The sequence below is a fragment of the Polypterus senegalus genome, chromosome 15 (genome assembly GCF_016835505.1).
Source record: "Polypterus senegalus isolate Bchr_013 chromosome 15, ASM1683550v1, whole genome shotgun sequence".
Taxonomy (NCBI): domain Eukaryota; kingdom Metazoa; phylum Chordata; class Cladistia; order Polypteriformes; family Polypteridae; genus Polypterus; species Polypterus senegalus.
The window spans coordinates 91,467,961-91,487,886 of NC_053168.1; the positions used below are offsets into that span (position 1 = coordinate 91,467,961).

Genomic DNA, 19,926 nt, shown 5'->3' on the forward strand with positions numbered 1-19,926 from the left:
AGGCTCCTAGATCCTTCTCAAAAAGTGTACTTTCACATTTCAGACTTCCCATTATGTATTCAAATAAATTTCTACCTACTACATGTAGTAACTTGAAATTAATTTCAACTGCAACATAATCAAAATACTTTTATGTAGCACTTTATCAAAAGCTTTCTCAAACACAAGATAAATAATATCATATGCACCTCTCTTATCATATGCTTTATACTGCTTCCTCACAAAAATCCACAATATTCCTGGTTGGAACCCATGTTGAGTATTTGCTAACACACCTGTGCATGCTGCATTTTGGTTGTTAGTTATTTGTACTAAAATATAATATGATATTTATAAACTGTTACTAACCCTATCATATTCTTCCATTCCCATTACCTTCATGTGGCACTTGGTGTCACTGCCCTACTACTAAGTTGTTTGCCTGCCTATGCAAAAGTCATCGCATACAGTATAAAGGAGCACTGGAATCATAAGGGAGAAGGGTCCTTTCGTCAGATTGGCTGGTTCAGCACTTTCACAGATGTAGAAATGCCAGTAGGGGGGAGGCAGCTTATTGGCAGAGGTATCCAGGACTCTGACTGAATCTGGCTTTTCTGACTCATTTTCTACAATTTGGCCATAGTCCTACAATGAACTGATGGACAGACAGTGTTGTTTAATTTATGTTAATTAAGTTTCTATTTTGTTTCTGATATATTATAACAAATCATATGCCATCAGGAGTGCTGCTTTGTGAATGATCAATGGAGATGTGTGAGGTTCGACTCAGTAAGCAACTATGGTCGGCAAGGTCAACAGAGATTCGACATGTGAATTAGTAAGCAGCCCGAATAATTAATTGCTCAAGTTTTTTTGTTTAAAGGTGGCAGGATGATCAATGTGGTTGCTGCTTACTGGCTGACTGTGAGAATGGATTATTGGAGTCTGGAGGAAGCGGGGTGCCTCCATCGAGAGAGACAGGAAGAAAGCAAACCTGATGAACAACATTTTTAGCAGGTTTGACCCATTCTCACCTGCATCCTCCACCCATCCTTCTACTGATACCAGCATAGGAGAGAGTTTCTCCCCACCCACAATTACAGCAGCCCAGGTAAGCAGAGAGCTGAGGAGACTTTGTGCCAGAAAAGCAGTAGGTCCAGATGGAGCATCGCCACGACTGCTGAAGGCCTGTGCACTGGAGCTGGGGAGTCCTCTACAGCACATCTTCAACCTGAGCCTGAAACAGGAGAGAGTTCCAAGGCTTTGGAAAACATCTTGCATCATCCCAGTCCCAAAGGTATCACATCCTAGTGAGCTGAAAACCTTCAGGCCTGTCGCCACATGTAATGAAGACCATGGAGTGGCTGCTGCTTCAGCACCTGAGACCACAGGTCCGCCACGTCCTCGACCCTCTGCAGTTTGCATACCAGGAGAAGGTGGGAGTGGAGGATGCCATCATCTACATGCTATACCGATCCCTCTCCCACTTGGACAGAGACAGTGGTGCAGTAAGAATTATATTTCTGGACTTCTCTAGCACCTTCAACACCATCCAACCTCTGCTCCTTAGGGACAAGCTGACAGAGATGAGAGTAGATTCAAATCTGGTGGCATGAATCGTGAATTACCTTACAGACAGACCTCAGTATGTGCGTCTCGGGAACTGCAGGTCTGACATTGTGGTCAGCAGCACAGGAGCACCACAGGGGACTGTGCTTTCTCCGGTCCTTTTCAGCCTATATACGACGGACTTCCAATACAACTCGGAGTCCTGCCACATGCAAAAGTTCGCTGATGACACCGCTATCGTGGGCTGCATCAAGAGTGGGCAGGAGGTGCAGTATAGGAACCTAATCAAGAACTTTGTTATATGGTGCGACTCAAACCAACTACAACTGAACACCAGCAAAACAAAGGAACTAGTTGCGGATTTTAGGAGGCCCAGGCCCCTCATGGACCCTGTGATCGTCAGAGGTGACTGGGTGCAGACAGTGCAGACCTGTAAATGCCTGAGAGTTCAGCTGGATGATAAATTGGACTGGACTGTCAATACTGATGCTCTGTGCAAGAGAGACCAGAGCCGACTATACTTCCTTAGAAGGCTGGCGTCCAACATCTGCAATAAGATGCTGCAGATGTTCTATCAGACGGTTGTGGCGAGCGCCCTCTTCTATGTGGTGGTGTGCTGGGGAGGAAGCATAAAGAAGCGGGACACCTAGACAAACTGGTGAGGAAGGCAGGCTCTATTGTTTGCACGGAGCTGGACAGTTTGACATTTGTGGTGGAGCGACAGGTGCTGAGCAGGATCCTGTCAATCATGGAGAATCCACGGCATCCACTGAACAGTATCATCTCCAAACAGAGGAGCAGCTTCAGCAACAGACTGCTGTCACTGTCCTGCTCTACTGACAGACTGAGGAGATCTTTCTCCCCCCCCACACTATGTGACTCTTCAATTTCACCCAGGGGGGTAAACTTTAACATTATACAATGTTATTGTCCATTATACCTGCCTCGCACTCTCCACCTTGCACTGCATTTTTATCACTCTTTAATTACTATTGTTTTTATCAATATGGTGCTGCTGGAGTATGTGAATTTCCCCTTGGAATTAATACAGTATCTATCTATCTATCGTTCACATTGAAAACATATGGATTTGTGTACCACCAGCCTAATGAGCTTGTAGGCACAATAAGCAGCTCACCTGCAAATAATATTATCAATGCTTAAAATGGACCAAGCTTCAAGAGCTTACTGACACTGACAACTGTGATATATGATGATAAACATTGCTTATTGTAATGGAAGGATTTTTCTAAAGAGAGGGGGGGATGAAGAGAGCAGATGGGTGTTGGTCACTCAGTGCAAAAACCAGCTTCAAGAAGGAAAAGTACTGGGAATATGGCCAGAGGGTTATGCTGACTTGTTTTTCACTTCGAGGGGCTTCACTATTTTTGTGTGCCTTTTGGTACCAGACGCCGTCTCCGTCAGGATAAAGGGGCATGCTGACTTGTTTTTCACTTCAAGGGGCTTCACTACGCAATTCTTATTTTTGTGTGCCTCCTGGTACCAGGTGTCGTCATCATCAGGACCAAGTGCAAAACAACACCGCGTCCCGTGGAAAGGTGTGTGTGCTGAAACTAATCACTTCTGTATACACTGCTTACACGTAAGCCGCTTTGGGCAAGGACGCTCAATTAGTATATAAGGGAAGGTTCCGCCCTCAGTTTCTTTGGAGGCTCAACCGTGGGGACAGCGCGCACCGCCCGGTAAATGAAAGGCAAAATGGGTTGGTCCTTTGACAAGACTGACAAGAGGGCCCCCTCAGTCTACTGGTCTGGGATGATGGCTCTATGTCTTTTTATATGTCTGTAAGTATTGTTTTGTTTTGTATGTCTGCATTATATGTGTTTGATTATTAAAGTTGATTAAGTAAATAAAATAGAAGTATTGAACCTCTTCTCTCTGATTTTTTGCCTACTTATGTTCTAATCCCTTGAACCATTTTCCCGCAACAAAACACTTACTGTACTCACCATACTGTGTCCTGATTCTGAGAAACTTCTGACACGTTCTTTTAGAATGAACACCCATACTATACATGCAAATATCTCAGCATCTCTAAATACACTTTCTCTCTCTATGTTTATTGCTTGCTGCTTGACTAAAACCTCACTAGTGCACCCTCTCCTTTGTTATTAAAGATGCAATTGCCACAACAAGAGCATTTACTGCATTAATAAGTTCTGGTCACCCATGTCACTGGAGCGCACAAAATGAAGAGGACCAATGTGAGGAGGGTTCCAAAACTATTTTTACCTAGATCAGTCATAGGTCGCTTTGTTATTATACTCAAATTGAATAGACTGTGCAAATTTGATTTACATAATAGGCCTGCAATTTGACAAGAAGACTATGTTTAAATTCTTTTTAAGTTCAGTGTGATTGGGGAATAAGAGTTGGAGGGCTGTGGCTTAGGTACTAACCGTTTTGTTATTTTCCTAAATGGTTTTTAAACTCAGATTGGCTAAACACTTAAACTTTTGATTTACTTCCCTATTACTATGACTTTTACAGGCAATCAAAAATGAAGTTTTGGGAGCACACACAGCAAAAGGATGGAGGTGTGTTAACTTGTAGGATGTTGAAAAGTTGTTTCAAACAATTGCCTACTGCAATGTTTTATTGTTAGGCTGTTCAAATTGCAAATTTATTGCTCTATAGTTAAATTAAAACAAATATGTAAGAATCACATCTAAAAATAATAACTATTAAAATACAACTGCAGTTATTAATTTATTACAATGGCTCCCAGTTATATTTAGAGCAGACTCTAAATTTGTTTTTCAGAAATATATAAGTGCATTGGTTTGTTCCTCCCTTGCAGCAATGCAGAACACAATAATGAATGCCTGTACTCTTGGGCATATGTTGCAATCTCAAAGTGAAGGTGCGCTTAAAATTCCAGAAAAAAATAAAACTTGTATAGGCTCCTATAGGGCACCAAAACACTGGAATGGCCTACATGCCAAAATTTTTTAAAGTGAGGTTAAAGACATATTATTTTATTAACAATATAATAATAAATTACTATATAATCTTTACCTCTTAAATTAGAATCAGGTGAACTGCAGGTAGAATTTAACAAACACATGTACTAGCCGGAGCATTTCAAGGGATGACCTGTGTTGTTCTAGCTGTCTTAGGAGATATACAAGACATTCTTTTTATTAAATTTTAATGCATCATTTTTTTATTTTATTTATTTTAATTTATATAACGCTTTCAAAAGCAAATAAACGCTTGGCTTAAAAATAATTTTCTTGGATGGCTTATGATTTTTTAATAGTAACGTGCAAAATATGCTTTTTTTAAAAACTAAATGTGCATCTTATTCATTAAACTCAGGGATATTTACACTCTGTTTCACATTACAATTTATCTTTGAAAGATTAGTTAAAAGTTTAAACTTACCTTGGGTGTAATCAACCACTGCTTCCAAAGCAGCGAGTCTAACATCCACAAAGTGGCCATAGTCAGCATAAGATTTGAAGAGAGATGGGTCACTAGGAATATGGCCATTCTTCTGCAGAACCCGAATGGCTCTTAAACAACTAAACAGTTTGAAAAGAAGAGAAAGAAAAGGCATATAAAATTCTTTATTACAATACCAAATCAATGTTACCTAAAGGTTTGAGATCACTTATTTTTTTATAAAATATATCTACAATTAAAATTGCAATATATCATGAACATATCCTGAATAACTGACAAAAATATAAACAAGTTAGAAAATGTATACACGTTGCAACATTTAGATTTGTCCGGAGATTTATTTAACTGATTTGAAAGCTGGAGCATTTTAAATTGTTTTAGTTACTTTATTAGCCTCCGTAGCTTTAGGGCTTGTTTATATTTCTAGCTCAGAACGCGTACCCGCATGCATCACGGCTGCCACGTGTTTCCAGCGTTCATTTGACGCATTTTCTGAGAAGGTCCTCAGAAATTAATGTGACGCATGTGCGAGTTGCAGTACCAGCAAAAAGTCTGGCGGGGGTTTGCACAGTGTCATAAAAGTTGGAATGTGAGGTCAGAGTCTCTGTTTATGATCTACATGTGACAGAAAGCCTCTATGCGGATCCTACAGGATCGATGTGTGCGCTTCAATGTTTGATGAATGGTTCAATGTGGTGAAGCAAAATGCCGACATACAGATGCATTCATGGTGCTTCTATATTCAAGCGTTGCATATTCCCGTTCGTAATGACAATATACATTTTTAAAGTCTCACATACCATACTCTGTGCCGTCTTTTTTTCTGGGGCTTCCTCCGGACTTGACAGCAGCCGCAAACAGCAATAGATCACCACACAGAACACATTAAATGTATGATATTCCAACTCTCTGCACTTTAAGAATCCTTAGATTCTACTAAATACTACTTGAAATCACTTTCTTGATGAAATGCATTAAAGTTTGCATGTTATATTTTACAGATAAATCGCTAATTTCGTTTAAATAATGAATAATGTTAATAATTACACACATGGGGGTGACAAGGTGGTGGAGCAGCAGCACTGCTGTTTCGCAGGGATTCACGTTGCTGGTATTCCCTGCCTGGAGTTTACATATTTTCTTGCTGGGTTTCCACAGTGTGCTCCGGTTTCCTTTCAAAGATATGCAGACGCCATGGTGATGCCAGTGTATGTGAGTGCTTGTATTCACCTTGCGATGAGCTGAAGCCCCTGTCTAGGGATTGTTTCTGCCTCGTGCCCAATGCTAGCTAGAATGGGCACATCCCTGCATTGACTGATTTAACACTAGAATTACCAAAGCCTACAAAAAAATGTGTAAATCCGGCCCACATTAAATCCCTTTGCACCTCTCAGTCAGTGTCTTTTGTCTTGTAAATGTGCCGATCAAGACAAGCAGCAAGCAACCTACAATTCTCAATCACCCAGATCCAGTCTCCATTATCTGGGAGTGAAGTTCTTGAGTTTTAGTATGGAAATAATAGATTCTTATTTGGAACACATGCATTTCATGTGTGTCCCGTTTCTCCAACTATCTGTGTAAACACATCATTAAAACAGAGACATTTTTCATATTTTAATAATAAATGACAAAATGTAGACATAAACTATGTAATGTGTGAAGCCTGAAGTCCAAAGATCAAATATACTTTCACAATAAGTTCAAGGATGATGCAACAGCTTCAATTGCACAGTGGTAAGAATTGTTGACTTGTAATCAAGAGTCCCCAGTTCGATCCTGACTACCTTGTATATTTACCATTTTGATTAGTAAGTTGCTTTTATTGTTAATATTCTAGAATAAAAACATACATTTGATTTGCATCTGTAACAGCTGCTGTAAATTTATAGGACTTGTAAAATCCCAAGGGATCTGACGCAGTTAGTTTTTATTTGAAACTAGGAATAACTGTAGATGTGAGTCGTGTTTTGAGACAATCGAACTAGAAATTCTCTGATTTGAATGGATAAAAGCTGACACACAAACACTGGTGAGTCTGCCTTATTCCTACCTCATTGTCACTTGATTTTTTTTATTCAGTTTTATTCTTGAGTGTTCCTGCTCAAGCTGAATTAGTATGCGCCTTATGGTCTATGATATCAAAGTTGCACTGATAAAAAAACATATAGGTTGTGAGCTGGAGGGCTGATCGCACCCCAAATAGAGACAGACGCCCCTGGGAAAACCACAAACCCTGAAACACTGACACATTGCTCCTTATCCTTGCACTATAACGCGTAATACAAGCCTCGCGCGGTACTCCGCCGACTTATAAGCCTTGCGCAGCGCCTGTCAGTTTGGGAATTGATTGTTTGCTTTTATCTCTCTCTGCTCCTAGCGGAACTGTTATATCTGACTTGTCATGGAGCACTTTTTAAGCTCATGTGTTTGCGGTGTCTGAATAAAAATCCTTCTTTTTTTCTACGACCTTCTGTGTCTGTGCAAATCTGTGACCCAAGCGTGACAAGTGGTACCAGAAGTGGGGTTGCACAGATGGATGCCGCAGAAGACTTATTTCAGAAGTCTAAAACATTTGCACTTAAAGACTGGAAACTAAACATGGATGACCCAATCCGTGCGCAAATTCAAGATTTGATACATAAAGTGCACTGTTGGTTTGAAGGAGACGTGATGGAAACAGTTGTCGTGAATATATTACTGGCCGGCATACCTGAAGTTCTTCGAGATGAATTTCTACGCCATGATATAAAATCATTAACGATTATGTCCAGACGATTAGAGGGTTCACAGTCCGATTGGAGAAACAGCGGTGGATTTCGTGCTGCTTCGCAACCTGTGAACGAACGTCCAGGACATTCTCGTCGCTTCGATCGACAAGCTGCAGGACCTGAAAATCTAATGGAGTCAGGTAGGACCCGGAAATCCAGTCGTAGATGGGACGCCTGTTTCTGGGGAGACAGCGGCAACAGCGGTCGACAGACCGTGGAGGCTACAGAGCACGCGGCGTGGACGTCGCAGAGGATATTTCGAAACGGAGCCGACCGTAGATGTTTCCGATGTGATCAGCTCGGCCATTTGGCAAGAGATTGTCGCTTGTCTCCAGCTCATTCAATGGCGATTGGACTGGCGAGATTTGTTGCTCAACTATTACATATCCGGATGGAAAAGATGGCTTGTTGATCCCGGTGAAATTGGGGACAGAGAAATCTCAGCATTGTTAGATTCGGAAGTGACCTTTGTATTGTGAGACGAGACTGTCTTAATGAACAATGCCTTAGAGACTGTGAGACTGTAAAAATACGCTGTGTACATGGTGATGTTAACGATTATCAGACTTTACTTCTTCCTTTAACTTATAGGGGGCGCCACTTTAAGATTTGGTCTGCCGTTTCGGACTCGTGCCCTTGGCCACTGATTAATAAATGTAAGGGACCAGTAGTCCAGTCCACTAATGAACTTGGTGGGGGGGGGAGAAGAAGAAGAAATCCAAGACGAAGAACTGGTAGCGGCCGGGGAAAATCTAGAGCCCAACTTAGATATTGAACCCGATCTCTCCAGCGAGACGGAGGAGGTCACCCCCGACAATCTTCCAGAATGGGCTGCTCCTTCTACATCTTCCCAGATTGCAAACGCCCAAACACAAACCGAGTGTTAACGAACAATCAGATTTTGTGCGTTTGCAGCATACTGATAGCTCATTAGAATATGCATTTAAACAGGCTCGCCCTGCTAATGACTCTTATTACCAAGAGCGTAATTCCGGGGGTGTGAAAACCCCACACTTTATAGAAAAGGACGGTTGCCTTTTCAGAGTGATCTCAGATCATTTGGAGGGGGAATTTATTGAACAACTGGTGGTACCTGAAGCACATAGGGAAACTGTTTTGCATCTGGCACATTCACACATCTTGGGCACCTCGGTGCCGACAAAACTAGAGACCGGTTATCAAAACGATTTTATTGGCTTAATATGGGAAAAGATGTTGAACGATTTTGTACTTCATGTCCAGACTGCCAGATCGTCTCTGCTTATAAGCCTCCTCGGGCTCCCCTTTGTCCTATGCCCATATTGGAAGTTCCCTTTCAGCGTGTGGGATTAGATATTGTGGGACCATTACCTAAGACTAAGGATGGGTACCAATATTTGCTGGTGTTGGTTGATTATGCGACACGATATCCAGAAATGATCGCTGAAAAGGCCAACTCTTGGCTGTAGCCAAAGCACTATGTGAAACTTTTACTCGTATTGGTATCCCTAGAGAAATCTTAACTGATCAGGCACACCTTTCACTTCTCGCGTGATGAAACAATTGTGTGACAGCTTTGCTATTAAGAAATTGAGTACTACTGTTTACCATCCTCAAACGAATGGTTTAACCGGCGATTTAACAAAACATTAAAACAGATGATCAGGCGAGTTGCTCATAATGATCCCACAACATGGAACACTGTCCTACCGTTTGTTTTGTACGCGGTGCGAGAATCACCACAGGCGTCCACTGGCTTGAGGCCCTTCGAGTTGTTATCGGCAGGCGGCGAGGCATCCTGGATGTGGTGCGTGAGGAATGGATAGGAAACGAGAGAGCAGCTAAGGGTCCAAGCTTTGCAGATCGACTAATTTCGTTGCAAGACAGAATTTCTATGCTTTCCTCTATTGCTGTGGAACACCAACAACGAGAACAGGAAACTCAGAAGCGTCTTTACGATAGGCAGCAAGCTCCGTGAGTTCAAACCTGGCGATCGTGTTTTGGTACTGGTTCCCTCGGATCCACACAAATTCTTAGCTAAATGGCAGGGGCCCGCCATTATTGAGGAGCGTATGAGTCCGTAAATTACAAGGTTAGAATACCGGCGGCGCAAACCATTCCAGATTTTACACATTAACCTCTTGAAGGAATGGCACGACCGACAAGAGGTTAACACTTCCTTGGCTGCTGTTTCTCAGTCCGATGTTACCATTGGTAACGATCTTACTGACACGCAAAAGACAGAACTGTTATCTTTGATAGAACGGAACACTGATGTCTTTTCAGATTTACCAGGCAAGACTAACATTACAAAACATAAAATTACCACTGCACCTGATGTTCGCGTACAGATGCGGCCGTTCCGGATACCGGAAGCGCGGCGAAATATTGTGCGCGAAGAGGTAAAAAAGATGCTGACACTGGGTGTAATTCGTGAAAGTAAAAGTGACTGGTGCAGCCCAGTCGTATTAGTCCCAAAGCAAGACGGTTCGGTTCGGTTCTGTATCGATTTCAGACGCTTGAATAAGGTCTCTAAATTGATGCTTATCCCATGCCCCGTGTCGATGAACTGTTGGAAAAACTGGGTCAGGCGAGCTATATCTCCACGCTAGATCTCACGAAAGGCTATTGGCAGGTGCCTTTAGAGGCTAGCAGTTGTGAGAAAACGGCATTTGCGACTCCTGACGGACTCTATGAATTTACAAGACTCCCGTTTGGTCTTCACGGGCACCTCTAACTTTTCAGCGTATGATGGATCAGATCCTACGTCCTCACTCTGAATATGCTGGGGCATACCTTGACGATGTCGTGATTTTTAGCAATGATTGGAAAACACACTTAGAGCGGCTTCAAGCCGTTCTTGAAAGCTTGAGACAGGCTGGCCTTACTGCTAACCCCAAGAAAAGTAAACTAGGCATGTCCGAGACTCATTACTTAGGCTATTCTATGGGCAAGGGTTTACTTAGGCCACAATTAAGGAAAATAGAAGAAATGCTTGTTTACCCGAGACCTGAGACACAGAAACAAGTACGCGCCTTTCTGGGACTCGCTGGTTACTACAGAAAATTCATTCCAAATTTTGCACATAGAGCTGCTCCTCTTACAGAACTTACTAGAGGCAGAAAAAACCGACCTGTCCTGTGGACAGAAAATTGCTAACGTTCTTTCAACGATTTAAAAAAAGCATTGTCTTCTTACCCGGTTCTAAGGAACCCGGATTTCACAAAAGATTTTATCTTGCAAACAGACGCAAGTGCATTTGGTGTGGGCAGTCCTGTCACAAATTTTTGATGGAGAAGAACATCCAATCACATATTTGAGTAGGAAATTACTTCCTAGGGAACGCAATTATTCTACAATTGAGAAAGAATGCTTGGCAATTAAGTGGGCTGTGGAAGCGCTTCGCTATTACTTGTGGGGACGAAACTTCACTTTGGTAACTGATCATGCTCCACTCCAGTGGTTGTACCGACAGAAAGATACAAACTCTCGTCTAATGAGATGGTTTCTGGGTTTACAACCTTACAGTTTCACAGTAAAGCACCGACCAGGTTCTGAACACGTCAACGCAGACGTGTTATCACGACTAAATGAACCTAGTACAGAGAGTCGCTTGATTCACAGGAATGTGAATAAAGCTGAGGGGGAGGGTGTAAGCTGGAGGGCTGATCGCACCCCAAATAGAGACAGACGCCCCTGGGAAAACCACAAACCCTGAAACACTGACTACACATTGCTCCTTATCCTTGCACTATAACGCGTAATACAAGCCTCGCGCGGTACTCCGCCGACTTATAAGCCTTGCGCAGCGCCTGTCAGTTTGGGAATTGATTGTTTGCTTTTATCTCTCTCTGCTCCTAGCGGAACTGTTATATCTGACTTGTCATGGAGCACGTTTAAGCTCATGTGTTTGCGGTGTCTGAATAAAAATCCTTCTTTTTTCTACGACCTTCTGTGTCTGTGCAAATCTGTGACCCAAGCGTGACAAGGTAGATATGATATTTGGAATAACTCATTTTATGACCTGTATAATACATTTCAGAAAACATTGTGGCATTGATGCAACATTATTCATATTCATTCACATGCCTTCTTGTGCTTGTAATCAATGGGCGCGTTATTTTTTTTTTTTTCTGTGATCTTCCCCAGTCTCCACATTTTGGTGCATGATGGTGATTCTTTTGTACTCCAGGACATGCAGAGGGAAGAATAGTATAGAGAGGTCAGCTCTGCGCTATATGCAATCATCAAATTCAAATGTTAACAGTTTCCACACAGCCAAGGAATATCCTTTATACATTTACGACATGTGTACCTGTTGCAACGTACACACTTCTCTCTATGTTGTGGTTCCTATTACATTGAAGGGGCGTCTGACACTGACTCAATTTGCTTTCCTGGGAGAAGTGGCTGTCTTGGAACAGAAGCTTGTCAATGTTGCATCATCTTTTTCTATTTCCATCGCCTTTTCTTGTACGAAGCGACAACAAAGCTACTCCGCAAGGTGAGCCATGAACACTCTTCCTCAGTGGACCCCATGCATGCCTTGTGCAGCACATGTGCGTTGATCGCCACCAGGTCAAGCATGTTAAAGCACAAGGAACTGGCCACTCGCGTGCTCCTGCTTGCACTGAATAAGCACATGCCTTCTGGTGCATGATGTCAACACAGCACCGGGGAAAAAAAGAAAGACAAATACTGTACTCATTTTGAGATTATATACTGTTTTGGTATCCTGTATACTGTTACTGTATTAATATATTTGTTATTATTGTTCATTTCATATTATTATTATTAATCATTACTATTATTATTATTTATGCCATTATTATACTTCTGAGATTTAATCAAAATATAATTTTTCATGGTGAAAAAAATGCAATGCTTTATACAGTTTTTTTAGAATTAAATGCAATGCTACAGGGGTCAAAGAGTGAGTTACTGCATTTTTGTAACAGTAAATCAAAGACAAAAATGGCAGTGATAATAGAACACAATTATATTTATTATGAGACTACATTAAATACAAACTTCTTAACAGAACTTTAAAATAACACAGTTATAAATATAACCCAGAAGTTATTGTGGTAGGCTCAACAGCTTTCACAGACTGTTATTTATACACTATTTGAATTAGAATCTGTTTCAATTGATGTTTTTTTCGTAGTTACTGGTTATGGAGGGTCTATGACTAACTGAGTTTGATTTTTTTTTAAATATAACATTTTTGAAAGAAATGCCTGATGAAGAGTTTAAATTTGTGTTGAAAGACTCAAGGTACAATTGTTGGCTTTTTTTCCACGATGGAAAAAAGGTTTAGAACTCTGTTGATAAAATAAAATGTCAGAGTAATATTCAAAAATTGTAATGCACAAATAATACAGTGATTACAGACACTGGGTATATATTTGCTTACATAGTGTTTTTACATTATTTACCTTTTTTTGTATTTATTTATTTTACCTTATATTCATTTCATGAACTTTCATAGTGCAGTTACCCTCAAGCAACAGAAGAAGTGAGCTTCATTTCAGAGTTCTTCAAATTGCCCTTAAAGCTATTTACTTACCTGTATTGGGGAAAATATAATCCCTGCATTAAAGGCTAGTGAGGTACAGTCACACGACATGTTGTGAAAAATAAGTTTCCATCAGTTAATGTAACTTAGTCTTCAAATTATTAAAACAACCTTCAGCTTCCCTGAAGCCTACAAAAATGTATCAATCAGCACTGGCAGCAAGCAACCAGTTATCCCATCCCCCACCGATTCAGCTAAAGTTGTCTCCGGTCAAGTCTGTATAGCTGGAAGTTAGGTGTCCGGAATTGTATAGGGTAAATAATATATCGTTATTTGGAATACATATATTTTATTTGTTGTGTTCCATGTCTACAACGATCTGGGTAAATGTATGATGATAGGAAATGCGAGGCAAGAAATGTTGAACACATAACTAAAACAGAAACTTTTTTCATGTTGATGAAATTGATGTGAAATGTATAATGTGTGAAGACTAAAGTTCAAATATCAAATAGTTTCACAAAAGGTACAATAAAACAAGTGCGCATTTAATCTATACTAATAAAAGGCAAAGCCCTCACTGACTGACTCACTCACTCACTCATCACTAATTCTCCAACTTCTAGTGTAGGTAGAAGGCTGACATTTGGCAGGCTTATTCCTTACAGCTTAGTTACAAAAGTTAAGCAGGTTTCACTTCGAAATTCTGCACATGACGGTCATAACAGTCCATAACGGTCGACAACGTCCGCCATGTTAAACTTTCTTATTTATGGCACCATCTTCATGAAATTTGGTAGGCGGCTTCCCTGCGCTAACCGAAACCAATGTACGTACTTATTTCAGTGGTATGAGGCCACTATCGGCCGCCATATGGAACTTTCCAACGTCACTAATTCTCCAACTTCCCGTGTAGATAGAAGGCTGAAATTTGGCAGGCTCATTCCTTACAGCTTACTTACAAAAGTTAAGCAGGTTTCATTTCAAAATTGTACGCGTAACGGTCAACAACATCCGCCATGTTGAACTTTTTTTATTTATGGCACCATCTTCACGAAATTTGGTAGGCGGCTTCCCTGCGCTAACTGAAACCAATGTACGTACTTATTTTGGTGGTATGACGCCACTGTCGGCCGCCATATTGAACTTTCCAACAGTCTTTTGTTACTTATGGGCCCATCTTCAAGAAATTTGGTACGCGGGTTCCCAACGCTAACTGAATCCTACTTACGTACATATATACGTCCATAGCCTGCAGCTCGGTCACCGTGTGAGGCAGCGTTGGGTCCCCCATCCCAACGCCTCCCACGTTGTTGGCTGCCTGCCTATATAAGACTGCCCGTCGCTCCGGCCTCTACATTCCCTTCCTTGCTTCGCCACGGGATTTACGACTCCCTGCTGATAACTACAGCCTTTTTATTTAATCCACGGCTTCTCTGCTGTTTTATTGTTCATTTATTACGATTATAGTTATTGTATAGGTATTTTAAACTTACTTTACATTGTTCAGGTACCCATTTCCTTTATCATTCCAACCGTACCCCCATTAACATGTCTATCGAGGTGGTCACCATCGATCAAAGAACTGTCACTTACTGAGTGGTTTCCATGCCCGGAGATGGTACCTGCCTTTTCCATTCTCTTTGTTACATATTGCATGGCCATATCAGGCTCACTCTTGATATCCGGAGGAACATTGTGTCTTATGTATTGAATGACTGGGACAGGTTCAAGGTGTGGACTGATGACGGTACAGGAGATAATTATACTACACAGGAGCACTAGAAGAGTGAAATGCTTAAGCCCTTCACCTATGGTTCTGCATGTGAGTTGATGGCTGCTGCTGAATTGTTCGGTTGTCACTTTCAAGTGTACCTAAATGGCCAAATATTTTACACCTTTCGAAAATCGCCAATGCCTCTTAAACATCTTAGATTCACAGGTGACGATTTGAGTAGTGGACACTTTGATGTTTATGAATATTTAAACTCTCAAAAGCTGGATGCGAAATTATCCATGAAACCGGTTGTGTGCTTACAACGCTTGACAGATGCCGAATGTCACTTCAACACAATTCCTGCAAAAACTGCCGTGATTGAAACAAACCATGAAACTCGAACCGATTATGACAGCAGCAATCCAAGCTGTGAGATTTGAGACAAAATTACTGTTCACATGGCCAACTGTACATTGCATGCACAAGAGTAAGCTCAGCGCACAGCTTGGTCATATTACAACTGGAGGGCCGAACTCACAATGTGGTATACAAAGAGATACTTAACAAATAATTATTGTTATATTTTCCCTCAGTTTTAAAAGGTTTCATTTTCTTCTTAATAAAAATTTTAAAGCAGTACTTAACCGCTGCAAATTGCGGGTAATTTGCTAGTCAAGAATATAACCAAAGAAAAAGAAATTAATCAATTAACATGTTGCTGTCAATATGTAAAAACCAAAGCCTATTTATCAATCGTATGGGTGGGTTAATTGTAAGAACAGCTGCTTCTAAATCAAGAGGTTGTGGGTTCGATCCTGGGTCTTCCCCGCGTTTACCGTTTTGAGAAGTGAGCTGCTATTATTATTACTGTTATATAATAAAAAACATGCATTTGCTTTTAGTCTGTAACAGCCGTACTTGTAAAAGTTAGCGTTTCTTCATTCAGGTATTCTCCCAGTTACGTTCATGTGGTACAACAAACTTGCATCTCCCTTTCTGACTTGATGGCATTTATCTCCATTCTTTTCACAAGAGCAGAAATGGCCACAGTTGATATTGTGGTTGATGCCAGGTTAGAACTATTTGTTGTACTGGCAATCAAAGATACGATGTCCCGTGACCGCTATCAGACTATCATGTTGGATTTGCACCTAGACAGCAAGGACACCCGTTGAGAACGTGTGAAAAACGATAGATTTGCATGTGCAATGCTACTCCTTATTTGTTAATATAGAAAAGATTGTGCAGCGCACCTTAGAATCTGTCTGTAAAGAGTCACTGGTTTCAGATGAGTGAATATGTGAGAGTGGGTGTAGAAGAAAAGTCATGACAGAACCAAGTATATACCACTTTGTGCAAGCCACTATTAAAAGGAACAATAGCAAAGGTCTGAATTGGTAGACAAAGACCTGTAGATAACACTTTGCTGTGGGGCTGTATGGTGGTATTTAGGACACTGTAGCAGAGGGTTGATCAGACAGGAGAAAATCATGTGAAACACTGCTTTCTTTGTGTTGATGATGTGTATCAGGGAAGGGGGTGTGTTTACAGGTCACAACACAATTAAGAAAGGACAAAAATATGTTGAATGGCTGAATAAATGTAGTTTTGAACTATTATGATGACTGGAGTTCAGAATAGACAGAATAAACAGAGTTAAAATACCTAATGCTTTGTATTAGTCCCTATGCAAAAGTTAGACCTCATATATATCACTAAAAGATGCTGAGAAATTAGTTCACACATTTGTTTTCAGTCGACTAGATTAATGTAACGCAATCCTCTCAGGAATACCCAAAAATGACATAAATCGTTTTCAACTAGTGCAGAATGCAGCTACTAGAATCCTAACCAGGAAAAGAAAATCCGAGCACATTTCTCCAGTTTTGATGTCACTACACTGGTTACCTGTGTCATTCAGGATTGACTTTAAAATTCTGCTTATGGTTTATAAAACCTTAAATAATCTAGCCCCATCTTATACAGTTGTGTGAAAAACTATTTGCCCCCTTCCTGATTTCTTATTCTTTTGCATGTTTGTCACACAAAATGTTTCTGATCATCAAACACATTTAACCATTAGTCAAATATAACACAAGTAAACACAAAATGCAGTTTTTAAATAATGGTTTTTATTATTTAGGGAGAAAAAAAAACCAAACCTACATGGCCCTGTGTGAAAAAGTAATTGCCCCCTTGTTAAAAAATAACCTAACTGTGGTGTATCACACCTGAGTTCAATTTCCGTAGCCACCCCCAGGCCTGATTACTGCCACACCTGTTTTAATCCAGAAATCACTTAAATAGGAGCTGCCTGACACAGATAAGTAGACCAAAAGCACCTCAAAAGCTAGACATCATGCCAAGATCCAAAGAAATTCAGGAACAAATGAGAACAGAAGTAATTGAGATCTACCAGTATGGTAAAAGTTGTAAAGCCATTTCTAAAGCTTTGGGACTCCAGCAAACCACAGTGAGAGCCATTATCCACAAATGGCAAAAACATGGAACAGTGGTGAACCTTCCCAGGAGTGGCCGGCCGCCCAAAATTACCCCAAGAGCGCAGAGACGACTCACCCGAGAGGTCACAAAGACCCCAGGACAACGTCTAAAGAACTGCAGGCCTCACTTGCCTCAATTAAGGTCAGTGTTCACGACTCCACCATAAGAAAGAGACTGGGCAAAAACGGCCTGCATGGCAGATTTCCAAGACGCAAACCACTGTTAAGCAAAAGAACATTAGGGCTTGTCTCAATTTTGCTAAGAAACATCTCAATGATTGCCAAGACTTTTGGGAAAATACCTTGTGGACTGATGAGACAAAAGTTGAACTTTTTGGAAGGCAAATGTCCCATTACATCTGGCGTAAAAGGAACACAGCATTTCAGAAAAAGAACATCATACCAACAGTAAAATATGGTGGTGGTAGTGTGATGGTCTGGGGTTGTTTTGCTGCTTCAGGACCTGGAAGGCTTGCTATGATAGATGGAACCATGAATTCTACTGTCTACCAAACAATCCTGAAGGAGAATGTCCAGCAATCTGTTCATCAACTCAAGCTGAAGCGATCTTGGGTGCTGCAACAGGACAATGACCCAAAACACACCAGCAAATCCACCTCTGAATGGCTGAAGAAAACAAAATGAAGACTTTGGAGTGGCCTAGTCAAAGTCCTGACCTGAATCCAATTGAGATGCTATGGCATGACCTTAAAAAGACGGTTCAGGCTAGAAAACCCTCAAATAAAGCTGAATTACAACACTTCTGCAGAGATGAGTGGGGCAAAATTCCTCCAGAGTGCTGTAAAAGACTCATTGCAAGTTATCGCAAACGCTTGATTGCAGTTATTGCTGCTAAGGGTGGCCCAACCAGTTATTAGGTTCAGGGGGCAATTACTTTTTCACACAGGGCCATGTAGGTTTGGATTTTTTTCTCCTAAATAATAAAACCATCATTTAAAAACTGCATTTTGTGTTTACTTGTGTTATATTTGACTAATGGTTAAATGTGTTTGATGATCAGAAACATTTTGTGTGACAAACATGCAAAAGAATAAGAAATCAGGAAGGGGGCAAATAGTTTTTCACACCACTGTATATCGGAATGTCTGACATCTCACATTCCAAATCGTAACCTCAGATCCTCAAATAAGTGTCTCCTTAGAATTCCAAGAGCAAAACTTAAAAGAAGTGGTGAAGCGGCCTTCTGCTGTTATGCACCTAAAATCTGGAATAGCCTGCCAATAGGAATTTGCCAGGCTAATGCAGTGGAGCACTTCAAAAAAACTGCTGAAACACATTATTTTAACATGGCCTTCTCATAACTTCACTGTAATTTAATCCTGATACTCTGTATATCCAATTCATTATAATAACTATTCATGGTGGTTCTAAAATCTGTACTAAACCCTACTCTCTCTTCTGTTTCTTTTTCCGGTGTCCTTCTACTTAAAGCACCGTGATGTTCCAACAGTGATGGATTAAAAGCCAGAAGTCTGCATGACCATCATCATCACGTCCTTCCGTGAGAACCCTAAATACAGAGAGGACAATTTCATTTATGTAAGGTAGAATGCCCAGATGGGACTGAGTGGTCTTGTGGCCTGGAACCCCTGCAGATTTTATTTTTTTCTCCAGCCATCTGGAGTTTTTTTTTGTTTTTTTTTTTTCCTGTCCTCCCTGGCCATCGGACCTTACTCTTTTTCTATTTTAACTAATGTTGTCTTATTTTAATTTCTTATTTTGTCTTTTATTTTCCTTCATTATGTAAAGCACCTTGAGCTACTTTTTTGTATGAAAATGTGCTATATAAATAAATGTTGTTGTTGTTATGAAGCAAAGTTGATCTATATTTACAATTTGCACAGCAAAACAACCTTGAGGGAGTAGTAGGAGTGACAAAAGAGAGATCTCAGTAGATTGGTTGATAAGTAAAAGAAAAACAATTTTACAGTGGCAGGCTATGACTGAACCAACAGTAAGAAAAATATTGCTGAGCATAATTCCAGACAAAGAAAAGGAGCCCTCATTAAGATTAGCGACGGGCAGTCCAATAAAGCAGGGAAAATTGCTAAATAAAACTGCTGTTGACATCTTGTGTGCCAGACACAGGAGTGGGAAAAACATAACATAGCAACCGAGCTTTAAATGGCCAAAATGAGGAACGTTTGATATCTTGGTGTGCCAGGAAATATGAATGATTCAAGTGGGAAGAAGCTAAAAAGACAGAGAGAGAAAGAAAATGAGGTTTTGAAATTAAGGATGGAGGAAAAGCGCTTTTAAGGAACTCTGATATAGAAAACACTAAAAGAAAAATGAGGTGACAAAAAAAATGTGTGTATACAGGCAGTCCCCCAGGTTGCGGACATCCGACCTACGACACACAGCTGTGATGCATGCGCCTCAGTAACTGCTGCTCTTTCATCTTTGGCCTAGGGACGCTGCAAGTGGTGGCTGGATGGAGGCGAT

The 19,926-nt window shown here is 40.8% G+C and overlaps 1 protein-coding gene across 3 annotated transcripts in view; it reads right to left on the minus strand.

The window, feature by feature from the left end:
* Positions 1 to 19,926, minus strand: part of taf2 (TAF2 RNA polymerase II, TATA box binding protein (TBP)-associated factor) — a 379,690-nt gene that overhangs the window by 86,042 nt on the left and 273,722 nt on the right. For all 3 annotated transcript variants that reach the window (XR_005630659.1, XM_039736433.1, XM_039736434.1), the window contains one exon: positions 4,957 to 5,096. Coding sequence is in view for 2 of the 3 variants with exons in the window: in XM_039736433.1 (XP_039592367.1) it covers positions 4,957 to 5,096 (140 nt within the window). In the remaining variant the exon portion in view is untranslated. The remainder of the gene's footprint in view (positions 1 to 4,956; positions 5,097 to 19,926) is intronic.